The sequence below is a fragment of the Oncorhynchus masou genome, chromosome 27 (assembly GCF_036934945.1).
Source record: "Oncorhynchus masou masou isolate Uvic2021 chromosome 27, UVic_Omas_1.1, whole genome shotgun sequence".
NCBI lineage: Eukaryota > Metazoa > Chordata > Actinopteri > Salmoniformes > Salmonidae > Oncorhynchus > Oncorhynchus masou.
Window position 1 is genome coordinate 50,097,512 of NC_088238.1, and position 22,243 is coordinate 50,119,754.

General features: G+C 42.4%; 1 protein-coding gene across 4 annotated transcripts in view; it reads left to right on the plus strand.

Moving 5' to 3' along the window:
* Positions 1-22,243, plus strand: part of LOC135516345 (nuclear factor 1 B-type-like) — a 104,700-nt gene that overhangs the window by 65,550 nt on the left and 16,907 nt on the right. For all 4 annotated transcript variants that reach the window (XM_064940588.1, XM_064940587.1, XM_064940590.1 and 1 more), the window contains 5 exons: positions 256-374; positions 7,823-7,954; positions 8,387-8,571; positions 10,737-10,866; positions 14,465-14,547. In XM_064940588.1, coding sequence (XP_064796660.1) covers positions 256-374; positions 7,823-7,954; positions 8,387-8,571; positions 10,737-10,866; positions 14,465-14,547 — 649 coding nt within the window. The remainder of the gene's footprint in view (positions 1-255; positions 375-7,822; positions 7,955-8,386; positions 8,572-10,736; positions 10,867-14,464; positions 14,548-22,243) is intronic.

Sequence of the window (22,243 nt, forward strand, 5' to 3'; positions counted from 1 at the left end):
TGGGGGGAATGTAAAACTGATTTCACTTTAGTGCCTCGGGGGATAAATGTATAGTCATTTCTATTATATTATAGCGTTGTGTCCATATTTGGCTGTTTGTTCTAGTTCAATTCTGTTTACACTCACGCATCTGGATAATACATCATCAGTCAACATACGATACAGGTACTTTAGTTTTACAACATCACTGGCTGTGATAATGGATCAAAGAATATATACATATGTTGTGACTCATAATTTTGCCTCCTCCTTCAGTAAACGGCCCAAGACCCTCAACATAGAGGAGAGTATGGAGACCAGTCCCACTGGCCCTGACTTCTATTCCTCACCTAGCTCCCCAGCTAGTGGCAGCAGGACCTGGCACGAGAGAGAAGGTGAGAGGGGAGTTGTGTGTATGTGTGTGTGACACTGTAGGAGGTTTACAGAAGCTGCACTGGGAATGTTTTCAATAGCAAGGTTCTAGATTCCTAAATCGGAAAAACGGAATGTTCTCAAAACAGAAAACTTCAAGATAATTGACTAATCTAGGTTGGGGGAACATAATCCCTAATCTACCAAAATTTCTGCATTGTAGGAATTAATAATCAGACATTGTTACTGCAGCTAAGCAAATATCATTCCCTCAGAAATACAATACAATGAAGTACAATGCAATTCAATTCAATACAGATGACACATTATTCAATATCTGTCCTGACTCTTTGTGGAGCAGAAGCAGCCCCACCATAATCTGTGGTGGGTCATGTAGGCTACACACAACACAGTCTCAGTGTCACTCTTCGACTGTCAAGATGTTCCCAATGTTAGCATTGCCCCTCGACTCCACAGCGAGCGGTTACAGTATGTGGATAAAATGATATGGCACCTTGTTCCCTCGATGTGAGCCCATTCAACTTGGCTGTTGATGTAATGACACGTGATAACATGCTAGCCTCAGGTCAGACCGTAAACACCAAACCTTATGATTAAATTGTCATAAAAGGCTACATGCTAAATATATGCAAATACTCTGTCATAAACCAAGATAAATAGGGATGGATTGTCCCCCCCCCCGCTGTGATTTACAGTAAAACATTCAATGAGCTAAGCTTAAAGGGGCAATCAGCAGTTGCTACATCCATTTTTAATGTTTAAATTCATGATATATATACCCATTAATTCTCAAAGGATATAACTTATACAGTAGGTACCTCCTTAGCTTAATTCAACTGTTGTACCCCTTCAGAACCCAAAATATAAACTTGTTTTACTCATTTTAACTGCACATTTTAGATTGGCGTATTATTGTCCCCAGCACAAGGTGCATCTCTGTAATGATTATTCTGTTTAATCAGCTTCTTGATATACCAAACCTGCAGGTGGATGGATTATCTTGGCAAAGGAAAAATGCTCACTAACAGGGATGTAAACAAATTTGGGCAGAACATTTGAGAGATATAAGCTGTTTGTTCAATGGAACATTTCTGGGTTCTTTTATTTCAGCTCATGAAACATGGGACCAACACTTTCCATGTTGCTTCTATATTTTGGCAGTGTAGTTCTTTTCCGAATGCTTTGAAAAACATGCTTGTGAGTAATGGTATCCTTGACAGGAAATCAAGCTCTATATAATGAGTGAACTCATAAGAACACCCCCCTGTTGATACTGTAAGCTGGTTTGGAGGGTTGTTGAGTTCTCTGATAGTTTGGTCGCTTCCTTATTGCTTCCTGTTTTCTCACTAAGAGTTGCAGTGTTGAAGCGAAATGAGTGGGATTTTCGGTGTGATAGCGATTCTATCGTGGAATGCAGTTGTTGCACTAATGAAAGTGAGCAATGATAGTCCTGGATGGCACAGTGGTCAAAAGCACTACACCGCAGCGGAGCCACTACAGCTTGAGGTTCGATCCCAGGCTGGGTCACAACCGGCCGTGGCCGGGAGCCCATAGGACGTTGCACAATTGGCCCTGCACCATCCGGGGTAGGGGAGGGTTTGGCCGGTGGACTCATCGTGCTCTAGCGACTCCTTGTGACATGGCCGGGCGCCTGCAAGCTGATTCCGGTCGTCAGTCGAACAGTGTTTCCTTCGGACACATTGGTGTGGCTGACATCCGGGTTAAGCGAGAAGTGTGTTTCGGAGGACGCATGACTCGAACTTCGCCTCTCCCGAGTCCTTTGAGGAGCTGCAGAGATGAGCCAAGGGACCTAATTCAGGGAGAAAATGGGATTTAAAAAATATGCTTGTGGCTAGACTACCCTGAACACACCTGTTCAGGGTTTGGCCTGGTTAGTACTGGGATGGGAGCCCGCCTGGGAATACCAGGTGCCGGAAGCTCAACATTTTTTTTTTTTAAGTGAGAATGAGAAAATGCTAATGGGAGTTGTAGCAATTGTGGCTGTGAGCAGACTTTATTTATAAACTTGTTGTGTTGTTAGGCTGCGAGAGTGAAGGGGTGACGCTAGGGTGAACAGGTGTGTGTGTGCATATCTAGGAACATGTTTGTGTGTCAGAGGGAGAAAGAGAGACAGAGAGAGAGAGAGAGAGGGGGAGAGAGAGAGAGAGAATGATGGGCAGGCAGGTGCGGCGGTCTCCCGTTTGAAACTGACTCGGATAAGAAGCTAGGTCTCAGAGGAGCTGTCTGACTCAACAGGTGGCAAGCCCAGTTGGCGGGCCGTCCCACGCCTAGCCCTGATAACGCCACTATAGTGACAGGCAGCAAGCAGGAGAGAGAGAGAGAGAGAGAGGGAGAGAGAGAGAGAGAGAGAGAGAGAGAGAGAGAGAGAGAGAGAGAGAGGAGAGAGAGAGAGAGAGTTGAAAAACAGACAGAGGTGTGTGTGTGATCCTCCAGGGAGGGGTGTACAGTATGTCTCATTACCTGGTCTCGTGGTGCAGGGCAGAGCCCATAGCGTTTTTAATTAAGCCCTCACTGTCCTGTATTTCCGGATTGTTCTCCCCCAACACACCCACAGACACACTACCCTTAAGCCCTAGGGTTGGAAGGGAGAGGGATGCCTCTCATCTCACTACACTACGACAGATAAACGCGTAGAGTACAGAAGGTTCCAACATCCAACGGAGTTGTTTTTTTCCCCCCCTCGCTTCTTTAAACAATCTTTCTTTGGGATTTTATCTAGTTCTTTCCCTTCCTTCTCATGCTGTTTTCCCAGCTAACACATAACGTTCTGAGAAACATATGTTTCTTAGATCTTGGTGAGAGCGTGGTTGTCCTACGGTTATTTTGCATACAACCTTCCCATAACTTTCTGGGAACAGTGCAGGATACCCAGCTAGCACATAACGTTCTGAGAACCATACATTTCACAGGGATGCTGGCCCAGGGCTTCCCACAGTTGTGTCAAGTTGGCTGGATGTCCTTTGGGTGATGGACCATTCTTGATACACACAGGGAAACTGTTGAGTGTGGAAAAACCCAGCATTGTTGCAGTTCTTGACACAAACTAGTGTGCCTGGCACCTACTATCATACCCCGTTCAAAGGCACTTAAATATTTTGTCTTGCATCCTCTGTATGACATACATATACAATCCATGTCTCAATTGTCTCAAGGCTTAAAAATCCTTATTTAATGCAATCGCTGTGTCAGATTTCAAAAAAACTTTACGTAAAAAGCATAATCTGAGAACGGAACTCAGAGCCCAATCCAGCCAGAGAAATATCTGCCATTTTGGAGTCAACAGAAGTTAGAAATAACACCATAAATATTTACTTACCTTTGATGATCTTCATCAAAAGGCACTCCCAGGAATCCCAGTTTGACAATAAATGACTGATTTGTTCCATAAAGTTCCATAAAGTCTATAATTTATGTCCAAATAGCCACTTGTTGTTAGCGTGCAGGCACTTCGTCCAGACAAAAACTCAAAAAGTTCATTTACAGCCCTTTAGAAACATATCAAACGATGTATTGAATCAATCTTTAGGCTGTTTTTAACCTGTAGTGACACTCCATCCCGTGAACGGGACCGTTGTCATCATCTGACACTAATTAGCATAATGCAACGGACATAAATCTTCCTAGAACATCTTCCTATTCATGAAAATCACAAGTGAAATATATTGGAACATAGCTTAGCCTTTTGTTAATCACCCTGTCATCTCAGATTTTCAAAATATGCTTTACAGCCAACGCTACACAAGCATTTGTGTAAGTTTATCATAGCCTAGCATAGCATTATGCCTTGCTAGCAGCAGGCAACCTTGTCACGGAAATCAGAAAAGCAATCAAATGAATTCGTTTACCTTTGATGAACTTCGGATGTTTTCACTCATGAGACTCCCAGGTAGACAGCCAAAGTTAATTTTTTCCCAAAATATTATTTTTGTAGGCGAAATAGCTCCGTTTGTTCTTCATGTTTGGCTGAGAAATCGCCCGGAAATTGCGGTCACCACAATGCCGAAAAATATTCCAAATTAGCTCCATAATATCGACAGAAACATGGCAAACGTTGTTTAGAATCCATCCTCAAGGTGTTTTTCTAATATCTATTCGATAATATATCCGTCGGGACAATTCGTTTTTCACTAGGACCGATTGGAGTAATGGCTACCTCTGTATTTTACACGAGAATCTCTCTCGGAGCCACCATGTGACCACTTACGCAATGTGGCCGCCTACGGCTATTCTTCAACAGAAATGCGTAAAACTACGTCACAATGCTGTAGACACCTTGGGTAATACGTAGAAAGCGTAAGCTCGTTGATGGTACATTCACAGCTGAATACGGAGTCATTGGAACGCAGCGCTTTCAAAACCTGGGGCACTTCCGGATTGGATCTTTCTCAGGCTTTCGTCTGCCACATCAGTTCTGTTATACTCACAGACAAAAATTCTAGCATATTTTCCTGACAAAATATCCTGTTTAAAACGGGAACTTTTTTTTTCTCCAAAAATGAAAATACTGCCCCCTAACACCAAGAGGTTGCAGAAAACATCAATAATGTTCCAACCGGAGAATTCCTATGTCTGAAGAAAAGCACTGGAACAAGAGCTAACTCTGTCGGGAGCGCATGTAACGAGCCTGAGACACTCTGTCAGACCACTGACTCAAACAGATCTCATGAGCCCCTCCTTTATAGTGGAATCCTCATTCAAGTTTCTAAAGACGGTTGACATCTAGTGGAAGCCGTAGGAAGTGCAACTTTATCCATGTCCCACTGTGTATTCGGTAGGCCAAGCTTTGAAAAACTATAAACCTCAGATGTCTCACTTCCTGGTTGGATTTTTCTCAGGTTTTCGCCTGCCATATGAGTTCTGTTATACTCACAGACATCATTGAAACAGTTTTAGAAACTTCAGAGTGTTTTCAATACTAATAATAGTATGCATATATTAGCATCTGGGACAGAGTAGGAGGCAGTTCACTCTGGGCACACTATTCATCCAAAAGTGAAAATGCTGCCCCCGATCCCAAAAGAGTTAACCCGTCTCATCCCCTTTATCTACACTGATGGTGGATTTAACAGGTGAAATCAATAAGGGATTATAGCTTTCTGGAATCCCTTAATCAATCTACTGTATGTCATGGAAAGAGCGGGTGTTCCTAATGTTTTGTACACACACTGTATGTATCTCTGATGGGAATTTCGGTACTTCAGTATAACGTTTTCGGCAGGTTTCCTGATGGTTCTATTTAAATTAATGTTCTCAGAATGTTCAGAAAATTTCCATAAAAAACACAAGAAAACATTAGTAATTTTCAAAGAACGTTCGAAGAATGTTATTTATTACCATACACATTCTGTTCTCAGCGTAAACAATACTCTCTCTAACCTCTAGCTTGTTAAGTGTGTTCGGGTGTGTTGGCCACCCCCACTAATTGGCCACACCAGATCTTAGTGAGTGCTTGTTTGAATAGACTAAAATTAGCAGTTAATAAAACATGGCATGCGGCCTCCATCCTGGTGGTGCAGTGGACTAATTCCATTGATAGAGAACAGAAGATCATAGGTTCGAATCATGATTTATGCCTAAGCAAATTAATTTCCAAGTGTCCTATCTGCGCTTGGAGTTCAAAACAGTTAGCCTAAACTAAGCTAGCAGTGTGATTAAAAGTCTTATTGAAACATGTTCTCAGGACATTATTTAATAATTTATAATAATAATAGTTAATAACCTATAACTTCCATTCTCAGAACATTAGTAAAATCTCCTAGGAAAACTTTAGGGAACCATAGTAAAACCGTTCTCAGAACCTCCCTGCAACCTAAAAATGTGTATTCCCAGAACAGGCTACGTTTCCGTTTTACCGGTCCGAAAAAGTATGGCTTTGTTCTCAGAACCAATGGGAAACCAAAAACGTACGTTCTCGCAACTTCCAAGAAACCAAATGTGCTAGCTAGTTTTTGTTTATACCTTACAGTATCGGGTTAACGCATGCTGATATGTTACGGCAAGGGAGAAGAGGAGAGGGCAGAAAATTCACAAGAGAACGATTACTCTGTAAAGAGGGAATCAAAAAAAGAATTGGATTGATATTAAACCCATATGAGGCCGTCCGAAGTGCCAATTGGTCATTTTTTTCCATGGCTAGCCCAACGAAACCCTTTTACACTGCAAGGAATAGGTGTAATTCTGTCATGCTTTTTGTCCTCTAAAGTAAACTCTCTGAAATGGCTTTTACTGTACAGTTGTGCAATTATTTACGCCGAGCCGTAAAGCCCCTTACATTTTGATGACAAACAGCTATTAGCACTAAAGAAGATATCAGTTCTTCATATCGAATGCTCAGACGAAATCTGCAGTCTTTAGTTAATTTAATTCTGTCTCCTCACACTAACCCGGTGGTGTATTTAACAGCTAGATACACATATATTCATAGCTCTTTTGTCGGTGTGGGACACCCTGGCATGAGCACGCCCTAGCTTACTCTCTAATTTGTAGGAGTGGAACACGAGATAACACTAACAGATTGAAATCATTTTGACATGTAAAAATGTGTTGTTCTAGGTGGATTCTATGATTTTATAATGGTCAGTTCCCAGACCAGAGCGATAATTTTTTTTAAATTCCTCTCTTGCTCATTTTGAGAAGTTGCAACACAGTAACTGTTTACTACAAACAATTCTGTTGATGTTGTTCTGAATCATAGGACTTTCTCCATAAATGTCCATCGTGTAATTATGTCAATTTAGGAAAGGTCAAGAATATATTTTTGAGAATGTTACACCACATAAGAACAAGTCAAAACCATAGTACAATAGCCTAAAATGATTTTGACTTGTTAAAGAAAATAAAAAAAGACAAATGCATCCATCTTGTCTGAGGTATAGCTCATGTTGATTAAAAAAAGCTATAAGGACTTAAGCTGCTTCCTTTACACATTTCAGAGTGGGGAAATTCCCTGGATTTCTGAGGCCTTTGTCCCTCTCCTGGTTTGGGATGAGTCACCTTCCACTCCTCAGGTGGATTCATCCCTATTGTGGGAACAGAGAGGGACTAGAGCCCATGTGGGAGGGAGGGAGGGAGGGAGGGAGGGAGGGAGGGAGAATCTATGCAGGTAATTAGAGAGTAGGAGACACATGGTCTGAGGTCTGAGACGTGGGAATATAAAGGTCTTGTGACAGGCCCTGGGAGGGACAATAAGCCCTGCTGGGAGAACCGCTACTGTCACAGAACATTAGGTCTTAGAGTCCACTCTGTTCCATGTTCAGTTCTGTTGTCATACCTTGCATAAGGGCATTGGGAAACATGTCAAAAGAGTAGAATTACAGTGATGGCAAGCATATACAGTCGCTGCCATCACATGCACAAAATCAGAGTATGTTTGAAAGACGTCACAGGAGGTAACCCCCCTGACCAGATGTGCATGTGTCTTCTCCTTCAGACCTGTCGTCTCCCACCATGAAGAAGCCCGAGAAGCCTCTCTTCAGCCCCACCTCCCCACAGGATTCCTCACCCAGACTGAGCACTTTCCCCCAGCACCACCACCCCGGACTCACAGGCATCGGACACAGTGGTGAGTAGGCTAAGGACCTGTACTAAGTCTAGACATGCTCACTCAGTGACCTACAGTGACCTCTACAAGAAAGTGAATGTACTGAATTTGTTTTTTGTGATGCATCCCCCTCACCCCACCCCCAAAACTCATTTGAATTAGTTGGGATTGTAATGTGTAAAGTTTTGGTTTTCCATGAGTGTATTGTTTAATAGTTTGTGTGTCTCTGTCTATCCCCTCGTTTCTCTTTTTCTGTTTCTCCCTCTTTCTGTTTCTCTCTCTCTCTGTTTCTCTGTTTCTCTCTCTCTGTTTCTCCCTCTCTCTGTTTCTCTGTTTCTCTCTCTCTGTTTCTCCCTCTCTCTGTTTCTCTGTTTCTCTCTCTCTGTTTCTCCCTCTCTCTGTTTCTCTGTTTCCATCTTTCTGTTTTCTCACCCTCTCTCCTTTTCTCCTTAGTTATATCAACGAGGAGTCCTCCCCCCCATTCCCCCCTGCAGTTCTCTGCCTCTGCCATTCTCCCCCCCGCCCCGTCACCCTACTTCTCCCACCCCACCATCCGCTACCCGCCCCATCTCAACCCCCCTGACTCCCTGAAGAGCTACGTGTCCAGCTACGACCCGTCCAGCCCACAGACCAGCCAGGTGAGTGTGTGGTACCCCGGAGAGGAGGAGGGTTGGGCTCAGTTCCTGTTTCACTTCTTCTATTTACCAGAGGAATTGACTGTACGCAATCTCTCTCTCCACAATAGGCCTAATTCTCTGACAGTGTTTGTGAACAGTGAAATTATTGAATGTGAAGTTCGGGAGTTTAGAGTTGAGTATTTCTGGCAAACTTTTTACGAAAAACAATTTGTTAACTACTGGAAGGACAACCATGGCTCTGCAGTAGAACGCTTTTCAACGTGACGATTGAATCAAGTACCAATTTTTTTATTTTTTTTATTTCATAATCAATTTAGTGTTCAATTTCCTCTGAAAAACCCACTGACAAATTGAAAAAGTTATTTCTAAAGGTCCCAGTGTATGCCCAAAATAATACCCTTGACATTTTTACAACAATCAAATGTTGATCCTTAAATATTTTCACTCATTCAAATTTTGTGGCAATTGTAATATTTGTCCTTCACCTTGAGAAAAATAAATAATTCATTTGGTGCTGTATAACATTTGCCACTTGAGAACGTCTGGACAATGTTGGTGTTGATTGATAGGGAACTGTAAAGCTGTTATGAACATCCATCTGGAAGGGTCAACATAAAGCTCCTCGTTTCCAGCATTTCAAGTAGGTTGAAATGAATGGTTGTGGCAAATATAGAATTTTGTGGCAAGTGCAGAATGAACTTTAAAGTCCTTAATACATCTTTTGTCAGTTAGCCTTCAATTCACTATTCTTTATAATCATTATCAGACTAGCTCAATCATTGCAGATGGTGACTTCACTGTACCTCTCTTCCTGTGGTGCATTTGATTTGCACAGAATTGGATGGAAGGAGTTGACACAGGATGTAAGATGCACTGGGTGACTCCTTAGCCAGGTTCTTAATCAAGTGTCAAGTTCCAACTCCCTCCATTCAAAATATGCTGCGGTTCAAATCTAAAGCACCTTTCTGGAATAAAAAAAAAAAAATCCCTTTCACTCTGAAATAAGTCTATTTTATAAATATCTATGGATTAAGAGCTTCTTGATAAATGAGAACAACCCAAATGTGAAATATACACCGTAAAAATCACCAACTCAATATTCCAAAGAAAATTGCGCCTTTTTTATTCAAACTAATATGATTCCAGAGGCTCATAACACAGTATGTATCAGAAACGTCTGATAAAGCGGTCAGAATACTATACATTGGGTACACACCTTGTGTCACTGTGCAGAGAGAGAGTGACCGAGGCAGAAAGTGATCAGAGAGCCGTGAGATACTGTTGTTACCCCAGACAAAACCACAGGGAATATATAAGGTCGTAAATATTTGCCGTTGCCGGGGCCTCGGCTCTCTTTTGGCGGAATTACTGGCCCCTCTCCGCCATGGTGCTGGAAGGAGTGTGTGTTTGCCGAGGAGGGGGTCTCGGCAAACAACACAGCGCTTATAATCCCATGGACGGCAGCCAGAATGTTTTTATGCTGTAATGCAGATTATAATACACTCTAATTAAGCATTCTATTCATATGTTTAAGGAACCCTGTGGACACAAGTCTTTTTCATAAAGGCCTATTTGAGGTTTGAACTTGGGGCGCCACAGTGCCCAATACACCACACACCGTCTCCTGCAGTCTGAAAGAGAATCTCCTCTTTCTCTCTCTCTCTCTCTCTCTCTCTCTCTCTCTCTCTCTCTCTCTCTCTCTCTCTCTCTCTCGCTCGCGCGCTTTCTCTCTATCTCTCCCTCTCTCTTTCAAGTGAGGGCAACATTTTCCTCACACTACAGAACTGTGCAAACAATACCATAAAACACACTTTATTTGGTAACTTTTCTTTAACGATGTCTTTGAGGAGGCAATTATTTGCTGAAGTAAACGGCGTAAAAATGCGTTATAGTATTCAAAACTCACCTTGGATATTGTAATGTTGAAAAACATTTGTCAAGTGACCGCAAGTAGCCTAGTGGTTAGGGCATTGGGCCAGTAACCGAAAGGTTGCTAGATCGAATCCCAGAACTGACAAGGTAAAACTCTGTTGTTCTGCCCACTGTTGCTAGGCCGTCATTGTAAATAAGAATTTGTTCTTAACTGACTTGCCTAGTTAAATTTAATAAATAATAATAAAAGTAGTACAGGAGTTGTGTCACTAACTGCCCCCCCACACACACAGCCGAACAGCAGTAGCCAGGTGGGGAAGGTTCAGGGCCACTTCACCCCGGTCCTTGCCCCCTCTCCGCACCACGGCACAGTGCGACCTGTCTCCCTCTCCATGCCCGACACCAAGCCCATCACATCAGAAGGTGAGTACAATGGTGAGCTTCCTTTCCTTCTCTCTCTGGCACTGCAAAATCCCTCTGTCCATCACTACTGTACCACTACTACTATACCACTGCTACTGTACCACTACTACTATACCACAACTGTACCACTACTACTATACCACTACTACTATACCACAACTATACCACTACTACTATACCACTACTACTATACCACTACTGCTATATCACTACTAATGTACCACCTCTACTGTATCACTACTACTGTACCACTACTACTATACCACTACTACTATACCACTACTGTTATACCACTACTACTGTACCATTACTACTATACCACTACTGTTATACCACTACTGCTGTATCACTACTACTGTACCACCACTACTGTACCACTACTACTGTAGCACCTCTACTGTACCACTACGACGATACCAGAACTGTATCACTACTACTGTACCACCTCTACTGTACCACTACTGTTATACCACTACTGTACCACTACTGTTATACCACTACTGTACCACTACTGTCATACCACTACTCTACCACTACTACAATACCACTACTACTATACCACTACCACTGGACCATTCCTACTGTACCACTACTACTATACCACTACTACTATACCACTACTACAATACCACTACTACTATACCACTACCACTGGACCATTCCTACTGTACCACTACAACTGTACCACATACTACTATGCCACTACTACTATACCACTACTGTACCACTACTACTATACTATTACTTTACCACTACTACTGTACCACTACTTTACCACCACTACTACTGTCCCACTGCTGTACCACTACTACTGTACCACCTCTAATGTACCACTACTGTTATACCACTACTGTACCACTACTACAATACCACTACTCTCATACCACTACTGTACCACTACTACAATACCACTACTACTATACCACTACCACTGGACCATTCCTACTGTACCACCACTACTGTACCACTACTACTATACCACTACTACAATACCATTACTACGATCCACTACTACTATACCACTACTGTACCACTACAACTATACCTCCACTACTGTACCACGACTACTATACCACTACTACTATACCTCTACTGTACCACTAACACTATACCACTACTACTATACCACTACTGTATCACTACTACTATACCTCTACTACTATACCACTACTATACCACTACTACTATACCACTTCTTTACCACTACTACTGTACCACGTCTTTACCACTACTACTGTACCACTGCTATTGTACCACTACTACTGTACCACTACTACTGTACCATTGCTACGATACCACTACTGTACCACTACTACTGTACCACTACTACTGTATCATTGCTACTGCACCACTACTACTGTACCACTACTACTATACCACTACTGTACCACTACTACTATACCACTTCTTTACCACTACTACTGTACCACAACTACTGTCCACCATTGCTGTACCACTACTACTGTACCACTACTACTGTACCATTGCTATTGTACCACTACTACTGTACCACTTCTTTACCACTACTACTGTACCACTGCTATTGTACCACTACTACTGTACCACTACTACTGTACCATTGCTACGATACCACTACTGTACCACTACTACTGTACCACTACTACTGTATCATTGCTACTGCACCACTACTACTGTACCATTGCTACTGTACCACTACTACTGTACCACTACTACTGTACCACTACTACTATACCACTACTGTACCACTACTACTATACCACTTCTTTACCACTACTACTGTACCACTACTACTGTCCACCATTGCTGTACCACTACTACTGTACCACTACTACTGTACCACTACTACTGTACCACTACTGTCCCACTACTACTATACCACTTCTTTACCACTACTACTGTACCACTACTACTGTCCAGCATTACTGTACCACTACTACTATACCAATACTGTACCACTACTCCTGTACCATTACTACTGTACCACTAGTACTGTCCATTACTACTGTACCACTGCTGTACCACCACTACTGTACCACTACTATTCTACCACTACTACTGTAGCACTGCTACTGTACCACTACTACTGTACCGCTACTGTACCATTGCTAATATACCACTACTGTACCACTACTACTGTACCACTACTACATCACTACTACTGTACCACTACTACTGTCCACCATTGCTGTGCCACTGCTACTATACCACAACTGTTCCACTTCTACTGTCCACCATTACTGTACCAATACTACTATACCACTAGTACTTTACCGCTATTACTGTAGTACTACTACTGTCCACCATTACTGTACCAATACTACTATACCACTAGTACTTTACCACTACTACTGTACCATTGCTACTGTACCACTACTACTGTACCACCACTGTCCCACTACTGTACCACTACTACTGTACCACTACTACTGTACCACTACTGTCCCACTACTAGTATACCACTTCTTTACCACTACTACTGTACCACTACTACTGTCCAGCATTACTGTACCACTACTACTATACCATTACTGTACCACTACTACTGTACCACTACTACTGTACCACTACTACTGTACCACTACTGTCCCACTACTACTGTACCACTACTACTATACCACTACTACTAACCACTACTGTACCACTACTACTATACCATTACTGTACCACTACTACTATACCATTACTGTACCACTTCTACTGTCCACCATTACTGTTCCACTACTACTATACCATTACTACTGTCCACCATTACTGTACCACTACTACTATACCATTACTGTACCACTTCTACTATACCACTAGTACTTTACCACTACTACTGTACCATTACTACTGACCACCATTAATGTACCACTACTACTATACCACTAGTAATTTACCACTACTACTGTACCACTACTACTGTCCACCACTACTGTACCACTTCTACTATACCATTACTACTGACCACCATTACTGTACCACTACTACTATACCACTACTACTATACCATTACTGTACCACTACTACTATACCACTACTGTACCACTTCTACTATTCCATTACAATACCACTACTACTATACCATTATTGTACCACTACTACTATACCATTACAATACCACTACTACTATACCATTACTGTACCACTACTACTATACCACTACTACTGTCCACCATTACTGTACCACTACTACTGTACCACTACTACTGTCCACCATTACTGTACCACTACTACTATACCACTACTGTACCACTTCTACTATACCATTACTACTGACCACCATTACTGTACCACTACTACTATACCACTACTGTACCACTACTACTATACCATTACTGTACCACTACTACTATAACATTACAATACCACTACTACTATACCATTACTGTACCACTACTACTATAACACTACTACTGTCCACCAATACTGTACCACTACTACTGTACCACTACTACTGTCCACCATTACTGTACCACTACTACTATACCACTACTGTACCACCACTTCTGTCCACCACTACTACTATACCACTCTGTTCCACCACTACTGTCCACCATTACCACTACAGTACCACTTTACATTTTCTGTACAGATAAATAATATGTAATATCTGTCCGTGTGTGTGTTCTTCCAGGCTACTCAGCCCCGGGCACCCCCACAGCCAATCGTTTTGTAGGACTGAGCTCTAGAGATCCAGCCTTCCTTCACCAACAACAGGTGAGACACAGTACAACTCCCTTTCTTTCCTTCCTCCCTCTCCACCTCCCTTCAAAAGGGGTCTGAGTCCATGGAGATATTACATTCTGTGTCTGGGAGTGAAACCACATTCTGTCATATGTTCTGGCTCAGGGGGAGTCTGAGAAATAAAACTATCACATACATCAACATTTCCTGACAGTGCTCGCTCCTGTGACTCTTGCATAATATAGTCTAGTGGGGACTCATGGGAGATATATGGGTACCTTTTGTACCAATTCATATACTGTATGTAGGTAATATTGTGGAGTAGCTTTTACCTAATTATTTCCTGTATGGGGCAGAAAGTCATTCGATGTAGCATAATAGATGAGGGTGTAAGGTCCTGTTTACTTCAAATAGTGTCTAAAATGTAGCTACTATATATGTCAGTCAGTCATCACAGACATATAAACAGACCAGCACTCCCGTGATACAGTTGTCTAGCTTTGATTCACATTTTGTAAGGCAGTCCACAGAGGAATATCATGTGTACAGTGGCAAGAAAAAGTATGTGAACCTTTTGGAATTGCCTGGATTTCTGCATAAATTGGTCATAAAATGTGATCTGATCTTCATCTAAGTTACAACAATAGACAAACACAGTGTGTTTAAACTAATAACACACTAATTATTGTATTTTTCTCAATATTGGATACATATTATAAACATTCACAGTGTAGGTTGGAAAAAGTATGTGAACCCCTGGGCTAATGAATTCTCCAAAAGCTAATTGGAGACAGTAGTCAGCTAACCTGGAGTTCAATCAATGAGACGAGATTGGAGATGTTGGTTAGAGCTGCCCTGCCCTATAATAAACATTCACAAAATTTGAGTTTGCTATTCACAAAAAGCATTGCCTGATGTGAACCATGCCTCGAACAAAAGAAATCTCAGAAGACCTAAGATTAAGATTTGATGACTTGCATAAAGCTGGAAAGTGTTACAAAAGTATCTCTAAAAGCCATGATGTTCATCAGTCCACGGTAAGACAAATTGTCTATAAATAGAGAAAGTTCAGCACTGTTGCTACTCTCCCTAGGAGTGGCCATCCTGCAAAGATGACTGCAAGAGCATAGTGCAGAATGCTCAATGAGGTTAAGAAGAATGTGTGTGTCAGCTAAAGACTTACAAACATCTCTGGAACATGCTATCATCTTTGTTGACGAGTCTACGATACATAAAACACTGAACAATAATGGTGTTCATGGGAGGACACCACAGAAGAAGCCACTGCTGTCCAAAAAAAACATTGCTGCATGTCTGAAGTTCGCAAAAGAGCACATTGTTGTTCCACAGCGCTACTGGCAAAATATTCTGTGGACAGATTAAACTAAAGTTGAGTTGTTTGGAAGGAACACACAACACTATGTGTGGAGAAAAAATGGCACAGCACACCAACATCAAAACCTCATCCCAACTGTAAAGTATGGTGGAGGGAGCATCATGGTTTGGGGCTGCTTTGCTGCCTCAGGGCATGGACAGCTTGCTATCATTGATGGAAAAATGAATTCCCAAGTTTATCAAGACATTTTGCAGGAGAATATAAGGCTACCTGTCCGCCACTTGAAGCTCAAAAGAAGTTGAGTGATGTAACAGCACAAAGACCCAAAACACAGAAGTAAATCAACAACAGAATGGCTTCAACAGAAGAAAATACGCCTTCTGGAGTGGCCCAATCAGTCCTGACCTCAACCCGATTGAGATGCTGTGGCATCACCTCAAGAGAGCGGTTCACACCAAACATCCCAAGAATATTGCTGAACTGAAGCAGTTTTATAAAATTCCTCCTGACCGTTGTGCAGGTCTGATCCTCAACGACAGAAAACGTTTGGTTGAGGTTATTGCTGCCAAAGGAGGGTCAACCAGTTATTAAATCCAAGGGTTCACACACTTTTTTCACCCTGCGCTATCAATGTTTACACGGTGTTTTCAATAAAGACATGAAAATGTGTAATTGTTTGTGTTATTTGTTTAAGCAGACTGTGTTTGTCTATTGTTGTGATCAAATTTTATGACCAATTTATGCAGAAATCCAGGTAATTTCAAAGGGTTCACATACGTTTTCATCCCAATGTATGCTGTATCAGTAATAGTACAGAAGGGAGAAAGTGCACAAAAATACACATTTCAATGACTTGTCTGTTGTGGTTCAGTATTCATTAGACAGTGGGTGGGTTTCTTGTCTTCCCATACATACTATTCTGTACGTCAGAATATTCAGACAGACAGTGTATGATACAGACCGGAGCCAGACTGTTTGGTGCTGTTGGCGTCGAGCGGTTGTCCCGACGCCTGGGCACATGTGACCACGTGGTGGCTGAAGTGTGTGTGAGGTTAGGATCATCTTGGTCAGCGAGGGTTGAAAAGGAGGCTTGGAGCACCAGCCCCTCCTCATGAAGCACACACTCACACGCTGGTCCGAAGCCAAGGCTTTCCAACCACGCTTAATTGAATGCATCTGCACGCGGCTACATAGTAATCAGTGGTTTCTCTTCTCTACCGTTCCTGTCGAACGTAATGACAAAGCCTGGCCTGTATTTTTCTGAAGCTTGGCAAAGGTACAGCAGGCAGAAAATGTGCTTGTTTGTTAATGATGCTATGATTCTCTATAGCAGGGTGGACTATTTTGGGCAGTGTGTGTGTGTGTAGAGTTAATATGCAATTTTTCGTTGCCCTGCTACTTCTCTCAGATAAGTCACTAAACAGCTGTACTCAATGTTGTCTCACTGGCCGATAGTGTAAAATATCAATTTATATTATATTCAAATAAACTAACACTGCGAGCTGAATACTAAATGAATAGAAAAGACTTGAAGGAAATACAATAGCCATTCATCATGCTTATATTTTATTAGTCAGGCTTTGTCTGTGTGGTTTGTGGTTCAGGATGATTTAAACCTAAGAAGCTGGCTCTTTCGTCCTGTGGTTACTGGCACTAGGCCACTATACACTGTGGAGTAAACAATGTCATAGGTAAACTCCCTATGTTGTTTTTGCCATCTCACCCCAGCTCTGGATATTTATTAGGTAGAGTTATGAGATGTATTGACACTTCTCCTGTGTGTTTGAGACTGTTGTTCTGAGGCGGGTTGGGTGGAGAGACCAGACACACAAGGTGGAGGAGTTTCACCGACTTGGGGTGTCTTTCAGATGCAGTCACTGGTGATATTTCAGTATGTAGCTGTAGAGATGCAGTCACCGGTGATATTTCAGTATGTAGCTGTAGAGATGCAGTCACTGGTGATATTTCAGTATGTAGCTGTAGAGATGCAGTCACCGGTGATATTTCAGTATGTAGCTGTAGAGATGCAGTCACCGGTGATATTTCAGTATGTAGCTGTAGAGATGCAGTCACTGGTGATATTTCAGTATGTAGCTGTAGAGATGCAGTCACCGGTTATATTTCAGTATGTAGCTGTAGAGATGCAGTCACCGGTTATATTTCAGGATGCAGCTGTAGAGATGCAGTCACTGGTGATATTTCAGTATGTAGCTGTAGAGATGCAGTCACTGGTTATATTTCAGTATGTAGCTGTAGAGATTCAGTCACCGGTTATATTTCAGTATGTAGCTGTAGAGATGCAGTCACCGATTATATTTCAGTATGTAGCTGTAGAGATGCAGTCACCGGTTATATTTCAGTATGTAGCTGTAAAGATGCAGTCACCAGTTATATTTCAGTATGTAGCTGTAGAGATGCAGTCACCGGTTATATTTCAGGATGCAGCTGTAGAGATGCAGTCACTGGTGATATTTCAGTATGTAGCTGTAGAGATGCAGTCACTGGTTATATTTCAGTATGTAGCTGTAGAGATGCAGTCACCGGTTATATTTCAGTATGTAGCTGTAGAGATGCAGTCACCGATTATATTTCAGTATGTAGCTGTAGAGATGCAGTCACCGGTTATATTTCAGTATGTAGCTGTAGAGATGCAGTCACCGGTTATATTTCAGTATGTAGCTGTAGAGATGCAGTCACTGGTGATATTTCAGTATGTAGCTGTAGAGATGCAGTCACCGGTTATATTTCAGTATGTAGCTGTAAAGATGCAGTCACCAGTTATATTTCAGTATGTAGCTGTAGAGATGCAGTCACGGTGATATTTCAGTATGTAGCTGTAGAGATGCAGTCACTGGTGATATTTCAGTATGTAGCTGTAGAGATGCAGTCACCGGTTATATTTCAGTATGTAGCTGTAGAGATGCAGTCACCGGTGATATTTCAGTATGTAGCTGTAGAGATGCAGTCACTGGTTATATTTCATTATGTATCTGTAGAGATGCAGTCACTGGTGATATTTCAGTATGTAGCTGTAGAGATGCAGTCACCGGTTATATTTCATTATGTAGCTGCAGAGATGCAGTCACCGGTTATATTTCAGGATGCAGCTGTAGAGATGCAGTCACTGGTGATATTTCAGTATGTAGCTGTAGAGATGCAGTCACCGGTTATATTTCAGGATGCAGCTGTAGAGATGCAGTCACCGGTTATATTTCAGTATGTAGCTGTAGAGATGCAGTCACTGGTGATATTTCAGTATGTAGCTGTAGAGATGCAGTCACCGGTTATATTTCATTATGTAGCTGTAGAGATGCAGTCACCGGTTATATTTCAGGATGCAGCTGTAGAGATGCAGTCACCGGTTATATTTCAGGATGCAGCTGTAGAGATGCAGTCACCGGTGATATTTCAGGATGCAGCTGTAGAGATGCAGTCACCGGTTATATTTCAGTATGCAGCTGTAGAGATGCAGTCACCGGTGATATTTCAGTTTGCAGCTGTAGAGATGCAGTCACCGGTGATATTTCAAGATGCAGCTGTAGAGATGCAGTCACCGGTTATATTTCAGTATGCAGCTGTAGAGATGCAGTCACCGGTGATATTTCAGTTTGCAGCTGTAGAGATGCAGTCACCGGTGATATTTCAAGATGCAGCTGTAGAGATGCAGTCACGGTTATATTTCAGGATGCAGCTGTAGAGATGCAGTCACCGGTTATATTTCGGGATGCAGCTGTAGAGATGCAGTCACCGGTTATATTTCAGTTTGCAGCTGTAGAGATGCAGTCACAGGTTATATTTCAGTTTGCAGCTGGAGAGATGCAGTCACCGGTTATATTTCAGTATGTAGCTGTAGAGATGCAGTCACCGGTTATATTTCAGGATGCAGCTGTAGAGATGCAGTCACCGGTTATATTTCAGGAGTCACCAGTGTGATAGCTGTTTCATGCAGTTGTAGAGATGCAGGTTATGCAGCTGTAGAGATGCAGTCAGCTGTAGAGATGCAGTCACTGGTTATATTTCAGGATGCAGCTGTAGAGATGCAGTCACCGGTTATATTTCAGGATGCAGCTGTAGAGATGCAGTCACCGGTTATATTTCAGTATGTAGCTGTAGAGATGCAGTCACCGGTTATATTTCAGTATGTAGCTGTAGAGATGCAGTCACCGATTATATTTCAGTATGTAGCTGTAGAGATGCAGTCACCGGTTATATTTCAGTATGTAGCTGTAGAGATGCAGTCACCGGTTATATTTCAGTATGTAGCTGTAGAGATGCAGTCACCGGTGATATTTCAGTATGTAGCTGTAGAGATGCAGTCACCGGTTATATTTCAGTATGTAGCTGTAAAGATGCAGTCACCGGTTATATTTCAGTATGTAGCTGTAGAGATGCAGTCACGGTGATATTTCAGTATGTAGCTGTAGAGATGCAGTCACCAGTGATGCAGTCACTGGTGATATTTCAGTATGTAGCTGTAGAGATGCAGTCACCGGTTATATTTCAGTATGTAGCTGTAGAGATGCAGTCACCGGTGATATTTCAGGATGCAGCTGTAGAGATGCAGTCACCGGTGATATTTCAGGATGCAGCTGTAGAGATGCAGTCACCGGTTATATTTCAGTATGCAGCTGTAGAGATGCAGTCACCGGAGATATTTCAGTTTGCAGCTGTAGAGATGCAGTCACCGGTGATATTTCAAGATGCAGCTGTAGAGATGCAGTCACCGGTTATATTTCAGTATGCAGCTGTAGAGATGCAGTCACCGGTGATATTTCAGTTTGCAGCTGTAGAGATGCAGTCACCGGTGATATTTCAAGATGCTGCTGTAGAGATGCAGTCACGGTTATATTTCAGGATGCAGCTGTAGAGATGCAGTCACCGGTTATATTTCGGGATGCAGCTGTAGAGATGCAGTCACCGGTTATATTTCAGTTTGCAGCTGTAGAGATGCAGTCACAGGTTATATTTCAGTTTGCAGCTGGAGAGATGCAGTCACCGGTTATATTTCAGTATGTAGCTGTAGAGATGCAGTCACCGGTTATATTTCAGGATGCAGCTGTAGAGATGCAGTCACCGGTTATATTTCAGGATGCAGCTGTAGAGATGCAGTCACCGGTTATATTTCAGGATGCAGCTGTAGAGATGCAGTCACTGGTGATATTTCAGGATGCAGCTGTAGAGATGCAGTCACCGGTTATATTTCAGGATGCAGCTGTAGAGATGCAGTCACCGGTTATATTTCAGGATGTAGCTGTAGAGATGCAGTCACCGGTGATATTTCAGGATGCAGCTGTAGAGATGCAGTCACCGGTGATATTTCAGTATGTAGCTGTAGAGATGCAGTCACCGGTGATATTTCAGTATTTAGCTGTAGAGATGCAGTCACCGGTTATATTTCAGTATGTAGCTGTAGAGATGCAGTCACCGGTGATATTTCAGGATGCAGCTGTAGAGATGCAGTCACCGGTTATATTTCAGGATGCAGCTGTAGAGATGCAGTCACCGGTTATATTTCAGGATGCAGCTGTAGAGATGCAGTCACCGGTTATATTTCAGGATGCAGCTGTAGAGATGCAGTCACTGGTGATATTTCAGGATGCAGCTGTAGAGATGCAGTCACCGGTGATATTTCAGGATGCAGCTGTAGAGATGCAGTCACCGGTTATATTTCAGGATGCAGCTGTAGAGATGCAGTCACCGGTTATATTTCAGGATGCAGCTGTAGAGATGCAGTCACTGGTTATATTTCAGGATGCAGCTGTAGAGATGCAGTCACCGGTGATATTTCAGGATGCAGCTGTAGAGATGCAGTCACCGGTTATATTTCAGGATGCAGCTGTAGAGATGCAGTCACCGGTTATATTTCAGGATGCAGCTGTAGAGATGCAGTCACCGGTTATATTTCAGGATGCAGCTGTAGAGATGCAGTCACCGGTGATATTTCAGTATGTAGCTGTAGAGATGCAGTCACCGGTTATATTTCAGGATGCAGCTGTAGAGATGCAGTCACCGGTTATATTTCAGGATGCAGCTGATGCAGTCAGAGATATTTCAGATCAGCTGTAGAGATGCAGTCATGGTGATATTTTCAGGATGCAGCTGTAGAGATGCAGTCACCGGTTATATTTCAGGATGCAGCTGTAGAGATGCAGTCACCGGTGATATTTCAGGATGCAGCTGTAGAGATGCAGTCACCGGTTATATTTCAGGATGCAGCTGTAGAGATGCAGTCACCGGTTATATTTCAGGATGCAGCTGTAGAGATGCAGTCACCGGTTATATTTCAGGATGCAGCTGTAGAGATCCAAGTGTTGTCAGCCGCACAACGTCCCCAGTGTGCACTCTACACACAACCCCACCAACCCCCAAACACCCACCTGCCCGCACCCCTCC